At 38.7% G+C, this 26,159-nt stretch overlaps 2 protein-coding genes across 11 annotated transcripts in view; both read right to left on the bottom strand.

Annotated features, from left to right (window-relative positions):
- Positions 1-17,934, bottom strand: part of GUCA1C (guanylate cyclase activator 1C) — a 51,773-nt gene extending 33,839 nt beyond the window's left edge. The window contains exon 1 of one of the 2 annotated variants that reach the window (XM_054481546.1): positions 17,614-17,934. In XM_054481546.1, coding sequence (XP_054337521.1) covers positions 17,614-17,817 — 204 coding nt within the window. In that variant the 5' untranslated portion in view covers positions 17,818-17,934. The remainder of the gene's footprint in view (positions 1-17,613) is intronic. The other variant, XM_054481547.1, reaches the window with a different exon arrangement.
- A 4,310-nt stretch (positions 17,935-22,244) lies between these two features.
- Positions 22,245-26,159, bottom strand: part of MORC1 (MORC family CW-type zinc finger 1) — a 169,201-nt gene continuing 165,286 nt past the window's right edge. For all 9 annotated transcript variants that reach the window (XM_054481556.1, XM_054481553.1, XM_054481554.1 and 6 more), the window contains one exon: positions 22,245-23,128. In XM_054481556.1, coding sequence (XP_054337531.1) covers positions 22,973-23,128 — 156 coding nt within the window. In that variant the 3' untranslated portion in view covers positions 22,245-22,972. The remainder of the gene's footprint in view (positions 23,129-26,159) is intronic.

Raw genomic sequence — 26,159 nt, forward strand, 5'->3', positions numbered from 1 at the left:
CGTATATTCTCACTCATAGGTGGGAATTGAACAATGAGAACACATGGACACAGGAAGGGGAACATCACACTTCGGGGACTGTTGTGGGGTGGGGGGAGGGGGGAGGGATAGCATTGGGAGATATACCTAATGCTAGATGACGAGTTAATGGGTGCAGCGCACCAGCATGCCACATGTATACATATGTAACTTACCTGCACATTGCTCACATGTAACATAAAACCTAAAGTATAATAATAATAATAATAATAATAATAAATAAATAAATAAAAGAAAAAAATAAAATAAAATAAAATAAACCAGGTGTTGTGGTGTGCACCTGTAGTCCCAGCTATTCGGAAGGTTGAAGTGAGAGGATCACCTGAGCCCGGGAGTTGGAGGTTGAGATGAGCTGTGATTGCAACACTGCACTCCAGCCTGGGTGACAGAGTGAGACCCTGTCTCAAAAAAAAAAGGCTTATGTACATGTGAAAATATTATTTTATTATTTATTGCTAAGTATAAAAGCTACCATTACTTTTTCAAAAAAAAAATAAAAGAAAGAAAAAAGCCTATGTCCTGAGCAATGTGTTAGTCACTTTCAATGCATTATTTCTAATTCTAACAGCAATTTTGTAGGTCATCTTATTATTCTTACTTTACAGAGAATAAAACTGATTTTCAGAGAAGTTAAATAAATGAATTAAAGTAATAAAAATGAGGACGGGGTGAATGAAGGATTTAAACCCAGTCCACCATACTCTAAGGCCTTGGTTTTTTGTACCACCGACCATCACCCTCAGAACTCATTACAATTGAATTCTCTTTCTAGGAGAGGCGTCACAGACTTGAGTAGATGGGACACATTGAGTGCAGTGCGCTATTCTGGATTCCTGTGTGTGAGCTACTTGGTAGTAGACAGAATTGTATAAAGTAAGGAAATTCAGAGGCGCTTGGAGATGAAGATGCTGCACCTTGGAGCCTATGCTCTTTTCATACTAGCTCAAGGGAAGTCTGGCCTGGATACAATCAACTGCTCAGCCTCGTGGAGACTCTGAGCCCAGACAGGTCTTGGGGCCACCACCTGTAGGGCCCTCCCACACCTCGCCTTCAGTGCCATCTGGCTCATTCTCTTTTTCTCCTCCTCTGCTTCCTGGTGTATTTCATGAACATTTCTTCTGTCCATTTTGGAATCCTTAGCCCTCTGCCCCCCGCCCATAAGTTTAACTTTCAGCACCCCATAGACTATAGTCTCCCTCAGCCTACAGTGTCCCCAGGAAATGTTCCCAAATGCCCTTCCAAGGCCTGATGTGTTCATCCTTGTCCAGCCTCAACTGACCTTGTTGTTAATCTTCACCCACACTCTCAGCCAGGAATCCACAGCTGGCTTTTGCTGTGCAGTCTGTCTTTGCTTTGATTCAGCATCTCTCCACCCACCTGCCATCCAGGGGGCCTCACAGCTGCATTATAGGCCCGACTAATTCTTCCATTCTCCCTACCCTGTGCAATCCCTGGGTGAAATTTCACTGCAGATACCATCTGATATGCCCAGTATGGTCCCACCATTGCTCCCTCTCTGTTTGCTTGCATAACTCCAGAAGCAGATACTAAAATGTTATCTTAGTATATTTCAGAGACATCTGCTTTGGGGTTTTGTCCCAATAATAGAGCTATAAATTTATAAATTGAGTAATGTCATTAAGGGAACTTGGCTTCATTTCATTGCTTCAAATCTTCGAATTTTAGTTCTAGAAACAGTCGTTTGTTTTTAGATGGGAAACAGACTGAACTAATAATAATAATCATAATAAAAGTTATCATGATGACAATTATAATTACTGGTGTTGATGTAATACTTGCTATCCATATAAGACCAGGCATTGTGTTTTGCACACATGAGGCCTACACGGTGTTAACAAAGAGTTCTAATAAGGCTCTACACAGTGTTGACCAAGAACCATAGCATCTAGAGTTCTAGTAATATTAAGACTACAGAAGGCGGGGAACGTGGTGGCTCACGCCTGTAATCCCAGCACTTTGGGAGGCCAAGGAGGGTGGATCATGAGCTCAGGAGTTCAAGACCAGCCTGACCAAGATGGTGAAACCCCGTCTCTACTAAAAATACAAAACAGCCGGGCGTGGTGGCAGGTGCCTGCAATTCCAGCTACTCGGGAGGCTAAGGCAGAGAATTGCTTGAACCCGGGAGGCGGAGGTTGCAGTCAGCCGAGATCGCACCACTGCACTCCGATAGAGCGAGACTCTGTCTAAAAAATAAAAAACCACAGAAATAGAAATTGTTGTTATTACAGCAACTAGGGATAAACCCATTTATTCTATGTACCCTCTAATTTAGGAAAACAATCCAGCTCCAACAAAAATTCACTGAACTATAGACTCAGATCAAAACTGATTCCCCACACAGCATTAACTTTCAGTTATTTTTCATAGCATCACTATCTGTGAAAAATTCATGAATTTTCACAGCCCTATAACCTGAAGACATTTGCATGCTTTCTTTAACATACGACACTTTTCAATGACATTTTACCAGCTGTGGTGAGTTGGTAGCAACATATGAATTGAAATGTCTCTGAAAATGATTACTCAGATGGTCAGACGGCTAGCATAAGCACATTACACAATTGATTAATAATTGTCAGTGGTATTTAATTTACATTTTAGGAACTTTAAAAATAGGCAACATAAGGTCCTGTCATGTTTAATATATATTAATACCTTTAGTGAATTTTAAAAATCCGTAAGGGAAATGTTGTGTACAGGATTTATGACCTAGCCTATTTTCACCCACAGATACTAATATTAACAGCAAACACAGTCTCTATGAAACATGGAATTGCTGGAAGATCCTGACGAGAGGCTTGCCTCTGTGAGATCAGAAATATACTGCTGGCTTGGTAATTGGTTATATAATGTGATCTTTATGCAGATCTGAGATCAGACACTGTTGTTCTCGACTTGACCATGACTGTAATAATTCAAAGGGTTCTGAGACAAATGACTTCTCATAATGTTTACCAAATGAGCTCCTGATTATTTAATAGGTTTTCTGGATATCAGAAAGCCCTAGCCATCTGCCCCCAGAATGCAGCCAGCTTAGCAGGTCCACTGTGAATCAGAAGTCATCTCATGTGGGTTTGGGGAAGGCAAGACAACTGTCCAAGTTTGACCACTTCTGAATACTATAGTTAATTACTGCAGACCTAGGACTATAGTCACAGTAGTCTTTTGCAAGGAACTTCCTCAGGTAGACATTATGGGCTTCCTCTTATAAGCATCTGTCTTCCTAAACTGATTTTGCAACAGATAAAATAAAACCCAGCTTCACCCTTATTCAAACAGCCTGTCTCCTACAAGTGTTTCATTTCCCTTGTAACAGCCTGGATCCCTGCTCCTTAATTAATAGAAGAGGTGAGTTGAGAATGTAGAGAATGGCAGAATTCGATGGTGGGATGGATATAACTATTAATATATTACTTGCTTCAAGGCTTTTTTTTTTTTTTTTCTGAAATGGAGTCTTGCTCTGTCGCCCAGACGGGAATGCAGTGGTACGATCTCACTGCAACTTCTGCCTCCCGGGTTCAAGCGATTCTCCTGCCTCAGCCACCCAAGTCGCTGGGATTACAGGTTCCCACCACCCTGCCCAGCTCATTTTTGTATTTTTAGTAGAGACAGGGTTTTACCATGTTGGCCAGGTTGATCTCAAACTCCTGACCTCAGGTGATCCACCAGTCTCAGCCTCCCAAAGTGCTGGGATTACAGGCGTGAGCCACCGCTCCTGGCCAAAGCGGACATTTTTTTTTTAACGAGGGCTGTAACTAAAAGTCAGAAGAACTGCTTCTGAATTAGACTTAGACTGCGGTCTTTCTTGGATAGCAGTGATCCTTATGTGTGGCTACACATTAGAATCATTGGGCAGCTTAAAAAACAAAACGATTTAGTTGTTCTGAGTTAGAAACACAGCCACTGGTATTTTTAATAATGTCTCTACGTGCTTCTCATATATAGCCAGAACTAAGAACCATGATTTCAATAGATTTTGTTAAAATATGTGAATTACAACAGCTTACGTTTAAATGTATGTCAGTGGGTAAAGTTGATGTCTTTAACAGGTAAAATTCTGTGAGAAGCTTAACCAAAATGTTGTGTTTGACAGTATATATGAAAATTCTTCATAAATTATGAAGTGCCAAACAAATATGACGTATTTTATTATCACAATAAATGCTTCCTGAGAGCTTCCATGCTAGCAGCTCTGAACCTTTGCTCTTAACCCTTAAGAGATTGCAACTTAATGATTTACAATGTAATATAAGATCATCTATTTCCAGTAAATATATCTTATGAATGTCAACAGTTAATTGTGGTCACTTTGTAGGCCAGAAAACCCAGTACAGTGTTATAGGTTGCAGGGTAGCCAGGGGTTAATGAACAGCAGTGATTATGACACAAGTTAAAAGGCATGTTGCCCGTTCCAATTTCTAAGGGCTCCTACACAAAGAAGCTAGGGAGCAGATAACCAAAGGTCACTTCTGAATTTCAAGTAGAGCTGGGGCTCCCAAGCATGAGTCCTGGGTTATAGTAAGATGACAGTCAAAATACTAAAATGATTCTCATTTAATGAATTTCATTTCATGATTGGCAGCCATTGCAAGGGGCAAATGTTGCCCAAAACAGCACGAATAAATGTCCAAAGCATTAAGAAAAATTAAAAACAAGAAATGGCAGGAAAGCAACTCCTGCACCTGTAGAAACACCTTTCGTTTGGAAATACAATACAAGCTTGATAAGAAGTACTGTTAAATCTGCACTGTTATCAAACCTGTGGGGGCTGACGTCAGAGTTATCTGCATTTTACAGATAAACATTCCATTCATTTGTGGACTGGATTGCACGTTTTTTCAAAGTTCTTTCAACTGCATTGTTTCACATGAGCTCAATGATAATGCAGGCAGCATAGGTCTTGTTGTCCCAGTTTTGGAAATAAACCATTTGAGACACAGAGAGGTTAATGGTCTTGTCCAAGATTACATACCAAGTAACGGTCAGAGCGGGGACAGGAGGCCAGACATTCTGATTCTTCCCAAGGTGCCGCCTCCACTGTCCTGTTGTTGGGCTGTGATTCATATCATAAAGAGATTCCCTAAGGGGCTCATTAAAAAAAAAACAGCAAGGACTTCTGCTACATTAAAACTAAGATGTGGTTTATGAACAGATTTGTAGGTAAACCATCATCACATCCACTGTAATAATCATTATTCAAATCCCACAGCCCCGCTACTTCTCATTCCTCTTCCTGTCCAGGATAAACCTCTGCCCTGTTTCTAAGAATTCACTCATCATCCCCTCACTCCTGATGCCCAGGGTTTGGCTGAAGCTGCTAACTGAAAATAACAACCTAAGGATTTTCTGGGTGTTGTGTTTTATCCTGGAGTTTACATAAACCTAGTGCTGACAACTGTTCTTCTGGCTTAAACTGGCACTCCATTTGTGGTTTGAGTTCCAAACCCATACATTTAGAGAAACCATTTTACCTCCCTCTGTAAGATCTTTGGAGCCCCAAAAGAGGCAAAGACTTTTGACAAGTCTTTTAGACCCCTGTTTCCCTCCTTCATTTCATTCCCCTGCCACCAAAAATCAGACTTCTATTAGTCCAGTTTTGCCCTTTGGAAATGGGCTCATCCCTGCCTTCCTGCATCTGACAAGTGAGTATTCTTAGAGGAGTTTTGGCCTAGTTTAAGGGTCAACAATGACATTCTATTTGGATAAAACCCAGATGCCTAGGTGTGGCCCTGAGGGCCATTTATTTACCTTCACACCCTATTACATCAACAAGAAGTTGGACCAGAAACTGGAGGTATCATCAAAGGCTGACTTTCTGCTCTGAGACTCTCCAGGCATCTCAGTGCTCTGAGTGCCTCATTTCTCAGCTAGGATGTAAGTGTAGTCCTGACGACTGTTTGGTTGCCCATATGGAGCAAAAGTTCTTGTTGAGACACCTAGAGTCTGTGGCCAGTTATGCTCTAGCCGTAACCCTCTGCCTCAACTAGGCCCCCAAATGCCGTCTCCCTCTTCCCTCCTGCTCTAATTAGAGCTGTTTTTTCCATTACAATTCTCAACTCCTTTGTTAAAGGTGGAATAACACACCAATTCAAGGGTGCAGTCAGCATTCTAATCCTGATGTGTAGTTTCTGGCAAGTTACTTAACTTCTCTGTGCCTCAGGTTCCTCATGTGTAAATGCGGATGAGAAAAATAGTATCTACTCTATAATATTGTTGTAAGGATTCTATGAGATAATAAACATAAAATGCATAAAAGGGTGACTGGCACAGAAGTGTTGAGTGTTAGCCTTTATGAGTAATAATCAAAGTTTTTCACTTCTTTCAAGATCCCCAAATGCCTCAACTTCTCCAGAAAGCCTTTCCTAACTAAGTCCATCGCTCAACCTCTGCTGCATCTTCTGATCCCAGTAAATGAACCTTGGATCACACAGTCAGTCCTGCTTATACTGTCTTGTTTTATTCATTGGTTATATAATCTCGATATAACTTTTTTCCTCAACTAGGTTATAAATTATTCAAGGGAACAGAAAATCATGTTTTCTACCTATTCACACACCCCTAGCCCCACACAACCCTAATATTTGAATGTAATTTTTCTATTCTTATCTGCCCTGCTGGGATGGGATTGAAGAATTCCCCTAGGGGACCCTTGGCCATATTACCAGGTTTAAAAGCAGCCCTTAACACCATGGGTCCATTTGGAACCTTGGAACCCCAGGGTTAGTACAATGTGAGGGAAACCTCTCTCAAGCTTTGATTCTTTATTTACTTCTTTTTATTTTTTGAGGATGTGCCTATCTTCCCCACTAGATTGTAAAGTCAATTTAGGACAGAGACCAATTATTATCCCTTTTTGTGGCATCCTTCCCTCCTCCATGCCTCCAGGTGCTTAGTAAATATTTGCAAGTGCAGTGAGATAGTAATACAGAATGTTAACTATGTGAGTTTGCTCCTGGTGATCCCTCCTGTCATCCAGCTCTCCCCACATTCATAAAGACATTCATTGCCTAAGAGATAGGTCATTGTAGCAGAAAATCAAGCAGGAATCAAGAGTTCATTCTTAGCTCTCAAGTTTCAATGGTTGAAGCCATTTAGGATTCAGAGCATAAAGTTTATGCCATAAACAAAAGATTTAGAAGAATGCATAATTAGAGGGAGTTTTTCTAGTTTCTCTACTCCTAAACTACATAAAGATTCCATAGGCTGGGAAGGTGTGGAATAAGGGAAGGAAGAGAGAGTTGCCAACTATCGAGGGGGAGGGGGGCGCTGATATGTGAGAGCCAAGAATGGTTGGATGACAGACAATAGAAACACCACGTTTGGCAATTGTAAGAGCAGAAGCACCCGTGATTCACCTCCTGGGTAGAGATACACCAAGTTCCCCTGCACCTAGCGTAGATTGGGAGAAAAGGCTGTAGGTATATTTGGCCAGAGAAGCCTGACCCAGACTAAGAGGCCTTGGAGTATAAAGTAGCTGAGGGAGAATCTGACTTAGGAGGCATAGCCGTGAAGAAACAACAGCCCTCTGCATGAATCAGAAGATAAGGAGGGGGACTATCTCCACAAATACTGGTGTAGACACATTCTCCCCCAACACCTTGAGGTTTGGATGCACATTTGGGGTTTACAAGCAATCCTGGAGAGTGGCGGGAGAGCCCTCCTTCGTAAAGGAGGACTCAAAATATAAATTTAGTAGTAAACTAAAGTAACATTTCTTGAATGCCTGAGTATGGAAGCTGAAATTCTTACCAGATACACAAATAAGAAATACATTTTAGTCTTTTATCCCTCGCCCCCCCTCACTTTTCCCCACAAGTCCCCAAAGTCCATTGTATGATTCTTATGTCTTTGCGTCCTCATAGCTTAGCTCCCACATATTACTGAGAACATATGATGTTTAGTTTTCCATTCCTGAGTTACTTCACTTAGAATAATAGTCTCCAATCTCATCCAGGTCACTCCACCTGTACCCCAATAACTTATAGACAAATTTTTTTAATTAAATAAATAAATAAAATGATAAACCAAATTTAAAATAAGCATATAAAGTCTGTGGACAAAACAAGAAATCCAAATAAAAAATAAACATATAAAGAAAAGAAATCTATTTTAAACTTCTTGAGATAATTACTCCAATTAAGCACTAAGTTACAATGTGGAAGATATGGTGGCCTCCCTTGAAATATATATGGGGAAAAAAAGGAGGGAAAGAGAGGAATGGAAAGGAAAGAAGTGCATATGTAAAAGTGAGGCTACTTAAGTTGTTTCCTGCAGGGTAAACACACCTGATAGGAATAATTTCAGAGAAACCTGAGGATGACCCTGTCTGGCAGATGCACCTGAATGTGTTCTGAGCTAGAGAATCTGGGAGTAGTCAACCCAGAGATTTGTTTCTTGTCTATGAGGAACATCTAAGCCCCTGTCCCATCCTGTGGAACATGGGTCACAGGTGATTGAGGCCCTGAATTTTAGGTTAAATGAAGGTTGCCAGGTGGAGGTCATTAAGGGGAGGGTCTTAACTGAAAACACTATAGGAACTGCATGCTGTTTGTAAGTGATTGCAGTTTTCCTGCCCAGCCTGCCACCACTGGGCCATGCAGTTACATTGTCCAGCCCCTGCCACTGGGCTCTCTCTCATATGTAAGCCCCTAATGAAACCCCGTGTCTCATTTGCTGGCTCTGGGCAGCTTGTTTGGTCTCTTGAACCTGGTGCCTTCCTTATGAAGGTTAATAGGGGTTCAGCACAACATCTCCCTATTATTTTATTTAATCACTCAGTAAATATGTTTGCTATCTCCTGTATGCCATCATGCTATAATAGGTGCCCGTTCTGGGGAAATGTGGGATTTGAGGGGGTCAATAATCCTCTTATTCTTCATATTTCTATACTGTTGTTTCATGAGGATGAATTGATGCACCACTTGCACTTAAAAAGAGAAAGGAGACTCGGAGAGGAGTAAATGGAGGGTGAGAAAGAAGGCAGCATGCCTAAAGTACAGAGCGCAGGATGAGTGGCAGGGCCAGGTGCTCCTTCATCCTCAGCCTCTGCATTGATGTCAGTACAGCAGAAGAAACTCCACTTTGTGCACTCCCTAGGAGCAGAGCCAGAGTGCAGGTGCATTCCCAGAACAGCAAGTACTTTCCCAAGAACTGGGTGTTTTGTATCAATCTCCAGGTGAAGCCTGAGGATGCTTAGGTGAGAATAGTGCAGCCCTGCCCACTTTCACCGCCTTTAAGGAACCAATGGCCAGCAACAAAAATCTACAGTTTCTGTTATCTGTGCTGGCCCGCACCTGGCCCTCAAAGGCTCACTAGGCTGTCACCAGGGTTTGCGTTGGCAGTAGTAGTTGCTGTGGCTGGTCTTTGGAGCCCACCTAACTTCAAGTCCCATCATCTCACCTGGTTTAGGTGTAACACTGACCACAAGAGCCACATACTTTCATTTTGTACTCATCATGGAGACTTTATATTTTGACACATTTGCACCAGTCTAGGACATCGGCTTTGAAGTCAGTAGAATTTTAATAATGGAATGGACGATTCCCAGTTGTAGAAACTAAGGAACTTGTGTTGCCAAGTCTTTCCCAGAGACAGATCTTAATTTTGAGAGGAGCAGTTTCCATCACTGACCTCACCTAGTAAGATTTGCTGTCTTCTGTGCTATCTTTAAATTTTTAAAGCATCCTGTTTTTAAGCATGTACATAGAACATGTACATATTTAAAATTAAATACAACTAAAAGGCCTATAATTAAAAACACTGAACTTGTGGGGTTTTTCCTAGTCTTAACATTTGTAATTAAGATGCTTATTCTTGTATCTTGATTTATTAATTTTAGACTTTGGCTTCCTGTTATACTAAAAGAGAAGTATTTAATTTTATGACCCTCATATAACCCAATGATGTCCTGGAGCATATTTCATCTGCCAGTGTGAGCTGATTGTTAAATTGTATAAGCCAAGTATTAAACAGTCATTAGCTTCAAAATTGGCCATTGCGCGAGTATTTACTCTATGGAAATCTGCAAATGTCACCAGAGTTACCTGCCCTTGAACCCTCTGAGCTAATGAAGCATTCACCAGCACACTATTGTTCTCCCACCAGATTCCCTTAATTGTAGTTAATCTAAAAGACTTTCATTTTAATGATTGTGGTAATTTGTTTTTTGAAACAGGGTCTGTCACCCAGGCTACAGTGCAATGGTGCAATCACTGCTCACTGCAGTCTCAACCCCTCCGGACTCAAGCGATCTTCCCACCTCAGCCTCCTGAGTATCTGGGACTATAGGTGTGAGCCACTGTGCCCAGCTACTTTTTTTGTGGGTTTTTTTTAGAGACAAGGTTTTGCTATGTTGCCCATGCTGGTCTCGAACTCCTGCACTCAAGCCATCTGCTCGCTTTCTTGGCCTTTCAAGAGTGTTGGGATTACAGGCGTGAGCCACCGTGCACAGCCTATGGTACATTTTGTTCTCTGCATAGCCGTGGCATACCAAAATTATTGACTTCCTTGTTATACATGGAGTTAGTAATTGCCTCATTGTAATCAGCCTGACACCACCTGAACCTAGCAGAGAATTCACTAAAGTAAGACAACCAATAATTATGTGCCTGTAAAGTATTCTTGCCAAACAAATCTGAATCTATTTAAGTTTCTATAGCTAAATACCAGTTTATAGGTAATATGAAGAATCAAAAGCAAGTTAGATGACGCAAGAGGACAATCAGATACATTTAGAATGCGGGATATTCTACAGAACCAATGACTCACTTTCCCTAATGAATCATTGGCATGAAAAGGGAAGGAGATGATTAGAGAACTATTACAGAAAAAAAATGAAGACTTGAGAGTCACAACCACAACTGCAACATGAGCACCTTGTTTGGATCCTAGCTCAAATCAAGAATCTGAAAAAAAAAAGTATGCTTGAAACAATCGAAAATTGGTCCACAGACTGGGTATTAGATGATATTAGCAATTATTAGTTAATAATAATGTGTATTTCAAAATCACTAAAAGAGTAGATTTTAAATGTTCTCACGACAAAGAAATGATAAGTATGTGAGATGATGTATATTTTAATTAGCTTGAGTTAATCATTTCACAATGTATTAACTATTAATAGCCTGCTATTGCTTGGAAGCCTTACCAATAACAGAAACAGTTGATTAACACATAGTTTCTATGTTATGTATACTGTATAATGCATTCTAACAATAAAGTAAGCTAGAGAAAATAAAATGTTATGAAGAAAATAATAAGGAAGAGAAAATATATTTACTATTCTTTAAGTAGAAGTGGATCATCATAAAGGTCTTCATCCTCATCAGGATATCCTCACGTTTGAGTAGGCTGAGGAGGAGGAAGAGGAGGGGTTCGTTTTGCTGTCTCAGGGGTGGCAGAGAAGGAAGAAAACCTGTAAGTGGACCCTCATAGTTCAAACCTGTGTTGTTCAAGGGTCAACTGTACATCATACCATAGCATTATACCCCATAAATATATACCATTATTATTTGTCTATTTAAAGTTTAAGATGGAATTACTGTTATTTTTAGGTATGCTAATGGCATAGTACTTACGGTTTAAAAATGTCCTTATTGGTATAGATGAATAATAAATATTTTTAGGATAAAATTACATAATGTTGGAGTATTTTTTCTTTTAAAAAATCCAGAAAACATGTAGGAGGACAGATGAAACAAAAATGGCAAAATTTTTATAATTGCTGAAGCTGGGTGATGGGTCTGTGAGAGCTATTCTACTTTTGTATGTGGAAAATTTTCATAATAAAAATGTTTAAGCTATTTCATTTTAAATTTTGGTAGTTTTCCCTGTACTTTGCCTTGTTATTTTCAGTCAAATATAGCATCAGATTTGTTAAATATCTATTAACAAATTAATATTGCTTTTGAAATCCTCAAACATGGTAGCTGATTCATCAATGTCGTTTTTTAAGGTCTTCCTCCCAGGGTCCCCCTTCTTCCTTCTCAAACGGGATTAGCAGCTCATTGGGCTTTCTGCATATAGCTGTTGATCTGGACTCTCCTGTTCTATGATCCTCAGACTGCCCTTACCTGATTTCCTATGTTGGATTCCTCTTTCCCTGTTTGTTGATACATGTCCTCTGATATGGTTTGGCTCTGTGTCCCCACCCAAATCTCATGTTGAATTGTAATCTTCAATGTTGGGAGAGGGACCCGGTGGGAGGTGATTGGATCATGGGGGCGGTTCTCCCCTTGCTGTTCTCACAATAGTGAGTCAGTTCTCACGAGATCTGGTTGTTTAAAAGTGCGTAGCACTTTCCCCTTCGCCCTCTCTCTCCTGCCACCATGTAAAGACGTGCTTCACCCTTCTATCATGATTGTAAGTTTCCTGAGGCCTCCCCAGCCATGTCTCCTGTGCAGCCTGCAGAACTGTAAGCCAATTAAACTTCTTTTCTTTATAAATTACCCAGTCTCAGGTAGTTCTTTATGGCAGTGTGAGAACAGACTAATAAACCCTCATTTTTGATGGAGCACCTACTTCAGAGCTTCCTAAAAAAAAAGTAAGTGTGAAATAAATTTTCTAGTCTTTGCATGTCTTTATTCTCTCTTCATGTTTGATTTGGCTCGATAATTTCCTCTCAGAATTGTGGAAGGATTTTTTCCACTTTCAGCTTCTGGTGTTGGTGTTAAGAAGCTCAGTGCTATTTTGGTTTCTATTTCTGTTTTCTTTCCTTTCTTGAAAGACTTTAGGATTTTCTCTTTACCCTTCTTTTATAGAATTTCTCAGAATATGCTGTAGGTTGATGTCTTTCTGCATATTGTGCTGGGCCTTGTGAAACTTGTGTCTAACAGATCTGGGAATTTTTTTTTTTTTTTCCTGAGATGGAGTCTCACTCTGTCACCCAGGGTGGTGTACAAGGGCACGATCTCAACTCTCTGCAACCTCTGCCTCCCAAGTTCAAGCAATTCTCTTGTCTCAGCCTCCCGAGCAGCTGGGATTATAGGTGCCCACCACCACGCCCGGCTAATTTTTGTATTTTCAGTAGAGATGGGATTTCACCATGCTGGCCAGGCTGGTCTCGAACTGCTGACCTCAAGTGATTTGCCTGCCTCGGCCTCCCAAAGTGCTGGGATTACAGGCATGAGCCACCGCAGTGGCCAATTTTTCTGATTTTTTTGTTATAATCTCCTATTTTCTCTGGCCCCTTTTTCTGTGAGTCTTATTAATAGGATAGTAGACCTATTCAGCTCAATTTAAGGATTTTATTTGGAGAAATCCATGTGTGGAAGGAAATAGGGAGGGAGTCTGTGACAGTTGAGCCAGCTGTCAGACCATGGTGTCAATCTGATCCAGGTGAAGAAGAAAGGAAGGGAAGGTTGGGAGAAGTGTCCTAGGCACTCCTGCAACCCAAGGTCCAGCAAAACTGCCAGGGAATCCCTGAGCCAAAGCCTGTAGACAGAGGACTCTCCTGTCTGTTAGGAATAACCTGGCCTTAGTATTTTTGCTGCACTCAATCATTGGTAGTAGTCTAAGCCCAGGCAGCATGGACTCAGGGCAAGCACAATTTGAATTCTAAAGTGAAGCATCTAGGGCATTGGTCAATTACATTCCCCAAAGGTCTGAGGTGCTAAGGCCATGGCCATTACTATAAAATAGGTTCCATTACCATTGTGACGGTTGAATGTATTCATCTATTCAGTGCACCTAGAGCACTGTCAGGCACATCATAACCACTCAAAAAGTGGGTTTTGTTTTCCAGCTTTATTAAGGAATAGTTGACAAATAAAAATTATATATATTTATGGTGTACAATATGTTGTTTTTATATGTGTATTCAATGTGAGATGATTAAAAGAAGCTAATTTCCATATCCATCACCTTATCACATACTTACCTTTTTTTTTTGTGGTGAGAACATCCAAAATTTTCTTTCTTAGAAATTTTCAAGTATGAAATATTTTATTAACCATAGTCACCATGCTATACAAGATGCCCAGAACTTACTCATCCTGCATAACTAAAACTTTGTACCCTTTGACAAACATCTCCCTATTACTCCTCTTCCCCATCACCCCCAGTCCTTGGCAACAGCCATTCTACTCTCTGCTTCTATGAGCTTGACTTTCTTAGGCTCCACATATCAGTGAGGTTGATGATGCATTACTTGTCTTTCTGTGTCTGGCTTATTTCACCAAGCATAATGTCCCCCAGGTTCATCTATGTTGCTGGAAATGACAGGATTTCCCTGTTTTTTTTAAGGCTGAATAATATTCCATTGCATATACATGGCACAGTTTCTTAATCCATTCATTTGCTGATGGATAATACTTGGGTTGATTCCATATCTTGCCTGTCGTGAATAGTGCTGCAGTAAACATGGAGTGCAGATAACCTTTCAACATATTGATTTCATTTCCTTTGGATGTATACCCAGAAGTGAGATTTCTGGTTTATATGGTAGTTCTATTTTTAATTTTGTGAGGAACCTGCATACTGTTTTCCATAGTAGCTGTACTAGTTTATATTCCCACCAACAGTGTGTAAGGTCTCTCTTTTCCCCACATCCTTGACACTCAGAAAGGGTTATTGTTATTGAATGCCAAGGAGAAATCCACCATGCTGTGTGATTAGCTAAAAAATATTATTATAAATTTTATGCTTTAAATCTCAGAATGTATTTACTTTTATTTTAAGCACTATCCTAATAGGCTTGCTTAGCTTGAATACAATCCAAAGCCAGGTTAGAAATGGCACATTAAAAAGAGATCAAAAGCTCATTAATATTATAATAAGAAAGCTGTGAAATGTGAGGTTGACAGCAGGAGAAAAGACAGAACAACAAGAAAAAGCAAACACAATAATAAAAGCACAAATTTTCAGGGTTTTTAACATTAGGAAACAGCTCCAGAAACTTCAATGGGAATGGGTGTCTCATGATATTACACAGAATGTAACAACTGCTGTTCATAATAATGACCCTGATATATTAAGAAAGTGCTTTACCAGCACTTTGAGGAGGTAGAAAAGTATGAAATGCATTTTAAAATAATTTCCATCTATAGCACATAAAAGAAAAAGAAAAATATTGCATGATCTCATTTACATGTGGAATCTAAAAAAAAATCAAATAGAGTGGTTACGAGGAGTGGGGTGGGAGAAGAGGAAATGGGGAGATGTAGGTCAGAGGATAAAAGTGGCAGATATGTAGGAGGAACAAGTCTGGAGATTCATTACACACCATGAGGACTACAGTAATAAAATTATACTTATATGCAACTCATGCTAAATGAGTAGATTTTACTGCTCTTGCCACAAAGACCAAAAAATGGGTAACTATGTGAGATGATGGATATGTTAATTTGCTTCATTACAGTAACCTTTTTCCTATCCATATGTATCTCATAACATCATGTTGCATACCTTAGACATACACAATAAAATTCATTTTAAAAATAAAATTTAAAAAATAAAGTCGAACTTATAAAAACACAATGAAAACTGCAGAGAAGCTGCATAGAAATAGTAAATCTTTGGGGATTCTGGACAGTTGCTAGTTTTATCAATTCATCTAATTAAATATATGACTTTTCCTGTGCATAATTGCACATCATTTCTTAGTATCACTTGATAATGAACAATCCTTACCCTTGTCATTTAGCACCTGATTTTATGTTGAGATCCCCACACCTTTTGTGGCATTTGTCATTACTCCTTAGGCTCACTTCCTTCCTAAGCAAACATAAAATCTCTTTGATGAATAGCAGCGGAACTTCCAAGCCATCTAAATTAAGCTCCTGGGATGGGTCGGGCCATTCCTGTGGTGGACACTGAGAGGGCTCTCACACCAAGGACACACACACCTGTTTGGACATTGTCCCTGCTTCCTTGACAGTGGGCTTCATCTGACAGCAGATCCTTGCTTCCACCCAGGACTCCTTTCCACATGTTCCCACTCTTGCATGTGAACCACTGACATGTACAATGCGTTCACAAATACTGGGCTAGCAACCTAACTGCTGGCATGGGATATGACATCAACGCCTTTGGATAATAACTGTAAAACTCGATGATAGCTCATTTTCTAACCTCTCAGGAGTACTTAGAGCCTAAGAAGCTGCTGTCTAGAGCAACAGACTTTCATCCTGATATTGGGCTGCTTATAGCAGCCATACAAAGAGTGAAGCACAGAGAATGACAGAAAGAAAGAGAAAACCAAGATTGAGAGCTGAGAGAGACATACACAGGGAGAGGCAAATAAAGACAACGTGGCGTCGTGCTTATAGTATCTGGAACACATTTCCAAGATTAATAACAAAAGCGGAACCTGCCACATTTTCCCACTGATTTGTCAGCTCCTTGAAGATCGCCTTTTGCTTGCATTGACACTAAGTAAAATTGATGAGGAGAAAAGCATGGTCATGCTAAACAGGCAGTGCTTAACTCATGTTTGGTAACAAAGCACAAAAGACCATACCATAATGTCCTAAAGAAATCTATTCCTGACATTGCTACAAGGATTAAAATAGCTGTTAATTTTGCACAGGTTCAATCTTCCCAAGTTCCTGCCTGTTACCTCCTTTTAAGTCACCTGCTTCTTGGTTTAAAGTATTTTGCTAAATTCTACACATCCTATCAAACAACCAGTTTTTTTTTTTTAATTTTACTCAATTTACCTCCCCTTCTTTCTCTTCTATTATCAGTTGGATGGCCTTCTAAAGTCATCTATTTTCTATTAGCATTTTCTCTGTTCCTTTTTATTCTAGTCAATATCTACACATTTTGAAATATACAAATCTACAGTAAAATAACCAAAATAAACAAGTAAAAGCAGGCAGAACTTGAGCCTGATATTTCAAGTTGTTGCTTTTTTGTCTCTCTTTTTTTTTCATTTCCATATATTCTTTTCTCTTCTCTTTGTATTTTTTCAAGAAATGAAATTAAATGCACTACAGCTCCTCAAGAATGAGTAAATTCAAGATAAAAGTTGAGTAACAATCTTTAGAAACAAACATTTGTCTGAATTTAAAACTGTTAAGCTTCCATTTTCCCCAAACTAAATTGGTAAACTATGGGGAAAAAAGTAATATGAAGCAGTTTAACTTTTGATTTGAGTACAGACAACATGTCGGCTAATTTGTATTGATTATATCTGCCAATCTAGATGCAATCACACTTTTAAAAGCAGAGTCCTGTAATTTGCTTTTCTATAAAATGTCACCAATGCATTAAATACTTTGAAAACAGTCTTTGTAAATCAATCTGTATTTATTAGATTTATTTAAATGATAGCATTAGAATTCCATGCCGAGATTTAATTTGGTTTTAAAATAACTCCCTACATGCAGAACACTTCCTAGGGTGGGAGAGGCTAGTTCCCAATTATTTTCATGCCGTCAGTACTAAAAGTGTTTAATGACTCACTTACCTACAAGCTGTGAGTTGCGTGAAGACCTCTCCATTCAGTGGGATGCACACATTTTACTTAAGGCTATTTTACAGGAAAAAAAAAAAAAAAGGAAAGCGTGCAGAACCATAGCATTTTCAAATGAAATGAAAAGTGAAAGATCTTACCTTGTTCGTGTCAAAGGTATTATAAACTTGATCAATATGTTTATTGGCCTTCTGATTCAGACCTTGCAGACCCAAAAGTGTCTTAAATTCATGTAGTGTTTGCAGGCCGGATGGATATTCCATCATAAATGTTCTGTACCACACATGGGTCTCTTGTGTAGGAACTGCTTTCTGATCACCAGCTATAGATTTGCCATTCCCCATCTTGACTCACAGTCTACAGCTTTTCCTCAGGTTGTTTTCACGTAAGTTTTTGCTGGATTTAGTCCCTTACTCCTCACTAAAACTGAAGGCTAACATATGCCCTCAGAAAGCTACTCTAAACCTCTTACAGCAACAAGCTAAATAAGAATAGAAAGCCAGTGAGATTAACTCATCTGCCCAGTTTTAAAACCAAGGTCACTTGGCACTTGGTAACTAACATGCTTACAGTCATGCAGAGACATAGTTTTTTGTGAAGGGAACACGCAATATTTTAGAGAGGGTGATCCTTGTTATATTGCTAGCCATAAATTTTGCCTACATTATCGAGTGGTACAGTGGGTCTAATGGCAGGAAATTTGAGTTACAATCAGGAAGCCTGGATTCTATGCTTTGTTCTACCACTTATTAACTACATTGAAACATTACTTACATTCTCATCTGTTTCCTCATCTGTAAAACAGTAAGAAAAGTTTCTGCCTTTTCATACCTGAGTATTGTGAAGATATATTTAGATAACATTTTACATGAAAAAATCATACATTGAGTATTATTAAAAAGAAGTCTATATATAAGAGAGAAAAATAGGTAGAGAGAATCAAATAGTAGTAAGAAGAACTTCAGATGTAGTAGTCAGATAAAGGAACATATTGGGCTGTGTCTTCTGGCAGTGTTCTTCCTTTCTCTCCCCCACCCTCTGTTCTTACCTTTTTCTGGTCTCTCAAGTATATACACATGCCATTGGCCTGCCAGCTTTATCTCACTCCAGTTTTCTAATCTGGCTAATCTTGTCCTAACCAAGCCCCATTTGCCAATGAACTTAAGAACAGGGTCAATGGACCTAAGAACTGTATCCAAGGTCCAGTAGTGGAAATGAATGCTTTGTGTGGTCCTCAGCCCATTTTGGTACCAACCATACTTAGAACCAGAAAACCCCAGGTGGAATATAATTCTGTTACCCCTAAATTATAGTTCTCCTTTTTTTTTTTTTTTTTTTTTTTTTTTTTTTGAGATGGAGTCTCGCTCTGTCCCTCAGGCTGGAGTGCAGTGGCATGATCTCAGCTCACTGCAAGCTGCACCTCCCGGGTTCATGCCATTCTCCTGCCTCAGCCTCCCGAGTAGCTGGGACTATAGGTGCCCACCACCACGCCCAGCTAATTTTTTGTATTTTTAGTAGAGATGGGGTTTCACCATGTTAGCCAGGATGGTCTTGATCTCCTGACCTCATGATCCGCCTCAGCCTCCCAAAGTGCTGGGATTACAGGCACAAGTCACCACACCTGGCCTACAGTTCTCTTTTCTAACCTCACTCAATTCTTTCTTTTATTTTCATTTTGGCCCAGTTCATATATCTGGTCTCTGTCTTTGTCCCTACTCCTTAGTCCTGACTGATTACCTGTTTATTATAAAACCCTTGATTCCTAAGAAGTAGTCATCATGGCCTAAATGAACTGCCTTGACCAGAAGTGGTGGTGGTTACGGTGAATATGGTTAATTTTGTTTCAAACATATAAATGTAGACTCTCAATGGGACATTTCGATGCCATAATTAGAGTTAAATAAAAGGGCCGGGCACAGTGGCTCATGCCTGAAATCTCAGCACTTTGGGAGGCCAAGGTGGGTGGATCCCTTGAAGTCAGGAGTTCGAGACCAGCTTGGGCAACCTGGTGAAATCCTATTTCTACTAAAAATACAAAAATTAGCCGGGCATGGTGTAATCCCAGCTACTCGGGAGGCTGAGGCAAGAGAATCACTTGAACCCTGGAGGCAGAGGTTGCAAGTGAGCTGAGATTGTGCCACTGCACTCCAGCCTGGGCGACAGTGAGGCTCTGTCTAAAAAAAAAAAAAAAAGGTGAAAATAAGGTCATAGAATGTAAAACTTATCCATTTGAAAGAATTACTTGAAACCATTAGAGTGAATGATACTCTTTTTTGGACAGTAAAAAGGACAAAGGGGAGACAGTGAGGACTCAGCCTCGGGATTATTCAGCTAGGAATTAGAGAAATATCCTGCTAGAATTTTCAAAAAGCATTCTTTGGGGAAGTCCCCTTTAAGACTCTTTCTAAATGTCTGCCAGAGGATGCTCAGAGGCACTTCTTATCACCATTAACATTTATTAATCACTAATTTTTTAATTAAAGAAAAAACGGATACAGATGATGGCAGAGGAAGGTACTAAAAGTTTTCAAGGAGGCAAGAAAATCCTTTGAGGAAGGAAAACTTTGGATGGATCAAGAATATAAGGACCTGAGATCCAGAAACTGTTTCTTCATATAAATTCTACTTTAAAGAAAATTGGCCAAGCGCAATGGCTCACACCTGTAATCCCAGCACTTTGGGAGGCCGAGGTGGGCGGATCACCTGAGGTCAGGAGTTCGAGAGCAGCCTGACCAACATGGCGAAACCCAGTCTCTACTAAAAATACACAATTAGCCAGGCATGGTGGCGCGGCACCTGTAATTCCAGCTACTCGGGAGGCTGAGACAGGAGAATCGCTTGAACCCGGGAGACGGAGGTTGCTGTGAGCGGAGATTGTGCCATTGTACTCCAGCCTAGGCAACAGGAGTGAAACTCGGTCTCAAAAAAAAGAGAAAAGAAACAAAAAGAAAACCTGCATAATGATCATTTGCTGATGCAGAAAAACTTTAAAATTATTTGTAAAATGAGAATTCTTATATTGAATACAATATTGTATTAAAAAATCAGGAGTCTTGCTGTATAGAACATTAGCCAGTCATAAGATCACGGGAAAAAGCCTTCATTCATGATAGGCTAAAAAATAAATCTAACTGCAATAAATATAACTAGGAATGTGCAAGATGTATTTGAAGAAAATTTTAAAATGGTACTATAGGGTTCCAATGAAGACTTGAGGATATGCAAAGGCATATCTTGGTCTTGGGTAGAAAGACTTAATATTAAAAAACATATCAGTTCTCTCTATATTAATCTGTACTATCACCACAAACCCCCATCTAAAAAAAATAGAATTTGAGGGATATTGGTGGCTACAAAATATAATTCTGAGAATCAAGCATAAAAAAATACACAAAAATTTTGAAAAATAAAATTATTAAATAGCCCTACCAAAAACACCATGAATCTGGCATGAGAAAAGATGAAGCACTCAATGAAAAATAAATAGATTCTTTTTTAACTAGGCTCAATTACAAATAAGAATTTAATATGCAATAAAGGTGGTATGGTAAGACAGTAGGAAAGAACTGATTATCAATTAATAATTCTGGGACAAAGCTATGGCTATGTGGAAATGCACATACACACATACATAAACACAAAGCATTTCTAACTTACTTCTTACTCCAAAATAAATTTTAGATGAATCATAGGTTTAACAATATAAATCACTATAAGAAAACAAAGCAAAATTGTTTTATAATTTTAGCATGGGAGAGTCCTCTCTAAATATGACCATAGAAGCCATAAACAAAAGGAAATTAAATCGTAATCTTTTAAAAAATCCCAGATGACTCAAAACACCATAAAAACAAAAATAAAGTTTGTTAGAAAATATCTGTAATATATATCATATAAAAAAGATAATATCCCTAATGCGAAGATAGTTCTTACAAATCAATAAGAAAAACACCCACCACCAAGTAGAAAAATTGACAAAGTCCAATTTAAAAATCTGAATGACTTTTAAACATATGAAAAGATGCTCAATCACACTCAAAGTATAAGAAATGTTTGTTCAAACTACAAGGATATACCACTTTTCACCTGTTTGATCAGCAAGATAAGAAAGTCTGGTAATCCACCAGGTAGGTGAAGGTATGAGGAAAAAAACTCATACACTGCTGTACGAGTGTAGACCATAAAAATTTTTTCGAAGTGCTATTAGGCAGTATCTATTCATAATAAATGTATATGCCCTTTGATCCAGCAATTTGTTTGCTGAGACATTTGACAGACATAATTGTACATGTGCGAAATGAACAAATTTATAAGGATATTCATATGTTGTGTGTATGTAAATCCAAAAGAACAATAAAAACCTAAACATGCATTGATAAGGAAATGGTTAAACAGATTTAGTATTTCCATTGAATAAAATAATAAGGAGCAGTTGAAGATAATGAGAGGTTACCTCATTAGCTCTCAATACATATGTATTATTACATGTACTGGTCTCAATATGGAATGATCTTGAAGGTATACTGAGTGGAAAAAAGCAACAGCAGCATCTTTTGGATGCTATTACATCCATATCTATAGCTATATCATGATATATATGGTTTTACAGATATTGATTGTGGACAGATTTACGAGTAACTGGTAAAAACATGCCTCTTGAGAAGAGTACTTAAGTGGCTAAAGACAAAAATGAAATGAAGAGTTTACCATATTCCATTTCCCATGTTCCAGGCTTTTGCTATGTGCATATACATAAATTAAAATTATACAGTTTCACAAATGAATATTAAATGTTTTATTGTTTTTGTCTAAAGTTTCAGACATCTTTAAACAAAAAAAAAACCACTTATCAAGAAAAGTGTAAAAACATACTTCTTTATGTATATGTAAATATAAAACAACAATTTTTACATATGTGTAATATGTATACATATTATGCTTAGGAGATTTATTCTTTTACTATGACTAAATAATAAAATTATATAAGCTATGTCTCAAAGTTTTGGGGGGATTTGTATTTTCTGCTTGACTGAGTGTTGGCTATAGTGGAGAAAGGGCACAATGTCTTTCTTTTTCAATAACTTCAAGAGGAGGTGATTCTGTAGTCCTTCGCATATTGATTTTGAAAACATCTGCTTTTAAATTTTTTTAAGGAATAACAAAATTACAATAACAATCTTTTAAGGAATAACAAAATTTAAGCTTGAGTGACATTTTCATTTTTTTCAGTAGCTCACATGAAAATTAGAGAACACTAGATATTATTAATATTTCTGAAAGAAAACGAAGATTTAGATAATAGGGTTAGGGAATACATAAATTGTAAATCGGTTTCCATTTCTAGAGTATACAATTTTCTTATTTGAAAAAAATTATTTCTTATTTCTTATTGTTAAACAGAATAGACTTTACAGTAACAACAATAAAAAAGAAAAATGTTTAAAAGAATCTTCCAATTTTCTCATTAGCATTTTTTTAAAAGGTAATAACATCTCTGACTTAATTTTCAGGAGTCTTTTCTTTTTTTTCTAAAGGGAGTCTATGTCTTGTATCTATAGTTACTTTATTTAAATTTTTCTGGAAGAGAAGATTATCTTCTTTAAGCAAAGCTTCTAAATAACTGTCAATCTGCTCCAGGTCACCTTCTGGACCACCCTGGAAAAGAGAAGCAACAGTCACACCAGGGAAAGAAGCTGCAGAGCTTATTCCTGTAATTTGGGCAGCCTCCTAACAGTCTTCCCTATGACTCATGCTGCAACAAAAGCCACCTTACATTTGAATCATGCTTTTAACCTTTCAAAAGATTTTCTCATTTAATGTCATTTTATGCTAACAAGTGGTTAGAAACTTGGTTCATTTTTTTATTCTTTAGTGGAAGTTAGTACAACTTTTTTTCTCTCTTTTTAAAAGATTACTTGCTATATTCCTAAAGCCCCCTCAGTCTAATCTCATCCTTCTCTGTTATAGGCTGTCATCTCCCATTTTTAAAGTTAATGAATCTTTAGCCTTGTAGGCAAAAACAGACAAGCAGCCAAATTTTGTCTTCTCTGTTTCCTCTATTCCCATTGCAGAGTCTTTTCCCTCAGCTCTTGGCTTACTATCCTGGTCTGTCTCCTTCTCTTTATCCTCCCCTTCTCTCTTTAACTCAGCTCCCTACTGAGGCGAGCTCTTTAACTCATGCTCTCCTTTCCTGGGCTTCTTGATCCATGGAACAATTAGACGTATGAGTTGGGTCTTCAAAAAGTTCACGGAAAATGCATATTATGAAAAAACTATGTAGGCATGGATTTCAAAATTTTTGAACAAAAATAAACTCACACTAAGTTGTTATGACATATTTGACCAGGATCTAGTTTGAAGCACTAAAAGGATAAGATATCAGTTTTAAAGCAGCCCCTATCAGAGCAACATGAATTCTGCTGCAATTGAAGCAAGAACATACATCAAATTTATGGTGAAGCTTGGGTGGAAGAATGGTAAAATCACTCATGCTTCATGAAAAGTTTATGGGGACAATGTCCCCAACTGAGAGCCTATAACAGAGAAGGATGAGATTAGACTGAGGGGGTATAGGACTATGGCAAGTAATGTTTTAAAAAGAGAGAAATCAGCAGTTAACAAATGGATAACTTAAGAACAGATGAGATGATGTTGAAGAGGGAGCTAGCAATGTCAGACTGTCCACATCCCTTTGCAAGGCAAAAGTTAATCTTGTTCATGCTCTAACTGGAGAGGATGGACGATGATTAATAGCAGAAACAATCGCCAACACCACAGACATCTCAAGTGGTTCAGTTAACACAATTCTGACTGAAAAATTAAACTTGAGCAAACTTTCCACTCAATGGGTGCCAAAAACCATTGTGCCTAGATCAGCTGCAGACAAGAGCAAAGCTTTCAATGGAAATTTTAGACAAATGGGATCACGATCCTGAAGGATTTCTTCAAACAACTGTAACAGGAGATGAAACATGGCTTTGCAAGTATGATCCTGAAGACAAAGCAACGGCCACCTAGAGGTGGAAGTGGTCCAGTCAAAGCAACAGTGGTCGGTCAAGAGCAAAGGTCATGCCAACAGTTTTTTGGGATACTCATGGCATTTTGCTTGTTGACTTTTTTGAGGGCCAAAGAGCAATAACATCAGCTTATTATAATGGTGTTTTGAGAAAGTTAGCCAAAGCTTTCACAGACAAATGCCTGGGAAAGCTTCATCAGACAATCCTCTTCCACCAAGACAATGTTCCTGCTTATTCCTCTCATTAGACAAGGGCAATTTTGTGAGAGTTTTGACAGGAAATCATTAGGCATACACCTTATAGTCCTGATCTGACTCCTTCTGACTTCTTTTAAAAAATCTTAAAAAAAAAATCTGTAAAGGGCATCCATTTTTCTTTAATAATGTAAAAAAGACTGCATTGACATGGTTAAATTCCAAGGACTCTTAGATCTTTAGAGTTGGACTAAAAGGCTGCTGCCATTGCTTACATAAGTGTCTTGACCTTGATGGAGATTATGTTGAGAAATAAAGTTTACATTTTGACTTTTAACTTTTAATCCCATTTTTCCACAAACTGAGGTCCCCTTAAATGCTCCCTCTTGGCTGACTGATCTAAATCTCATTCCCTTGGGCCCAACTATGGGATCAACTAACTCTCCAACTGAACAGATAGATAAGAGGATTTTTAGGAAGGGCCTTTCAGAAACAATCCCAGCACTAAGTGTCTAGCACCATTAACCTCGCCTCTGCATCTCTTCTCTGGTTCCATAAAATATGCTTCAACTTTACTCCCTCTACCACAGATTTGCTCTAACAAGGCTGAATTTTACTGAGTTCCAGCTTTGTGACTGGGACACTGTTCCTACAGATGGATTACAATGATGTTGATATTTACCTTGACTTCCAAATATTCGCTGACCCTGAAGAATGCCCTGTGACCCTGACACAAAGCACTTCTCGTCCTGTTAGATATAATCTGATCTTTTGGCTATTATCCTCTGCCTGGTGGAATAAACTTCTTCCAGGATGCTACATTATTTCCACACTCGGCTTCTTCATGTGCCTGCCCCATCTCTATCTGCTCTGGGTCCCTCATCTCGATTCTCTGCTGTACTCTACTGCAGTGGCTCTGGCAATCAGAAACTGTGAAACAGAAATTTCATGTGGGGGGATGAGAGTAACACATTTGGGCAGGAGCCCTTTGAGTACCTCTCCACTGAGATTAGGCAAAAGAGTTTCATACTCTGCTGGCTGAAGCCCTTCCCCTGCCTACCAAACTTTGTGAATACAGCAAATTAAATTAGTATGGTTACTCTGGCTGCTGCTTAAGAACCTAGAGGTTTGGCAGAGAAGGAGTAGTAAATGATTATTCTTTCAGTTTTTCTTAGCCAAACGTGGATTTGCTATTATGAAAGCCAATTATTTTATAAACTTGTTTAATAGTCAGGAAGTGGTATTCAGTTTCTGGGATACAGAATTTCTTTGGTCTTTCTAGTTTACTTGTTAGTGAAACAATAATCATCACTGAAACACTACCATGTGCTAGGCTCCATACCAGACTTTTAACACATGAAAACATTTGGCATCCTTCACAGCCACAAGAACCAAAAGGAGCTCTACTGAAATCCTACTCTCATAGCAATAAATAAACTAGACAAATTGGCTGAAATGGTATGGTTGATAGAAGCG

The sequence above is a fragment of the Pongo pygmaeus genome, chromosome 2 (assembly GCF_028885625.2).
Source record: "Pongo pygmaeus isolate AG05252 chromosome 2, NHGRI_mPonPyg2-v2.0_pri, whole genome shotgun sequence".
Taxonomy (NCBI): domain Eukaryota; kingdom Metazoa; phylum Chordata; class Mammalia; order Primates; family Hominidae; genus Pongo; species Pongo pygmaeus.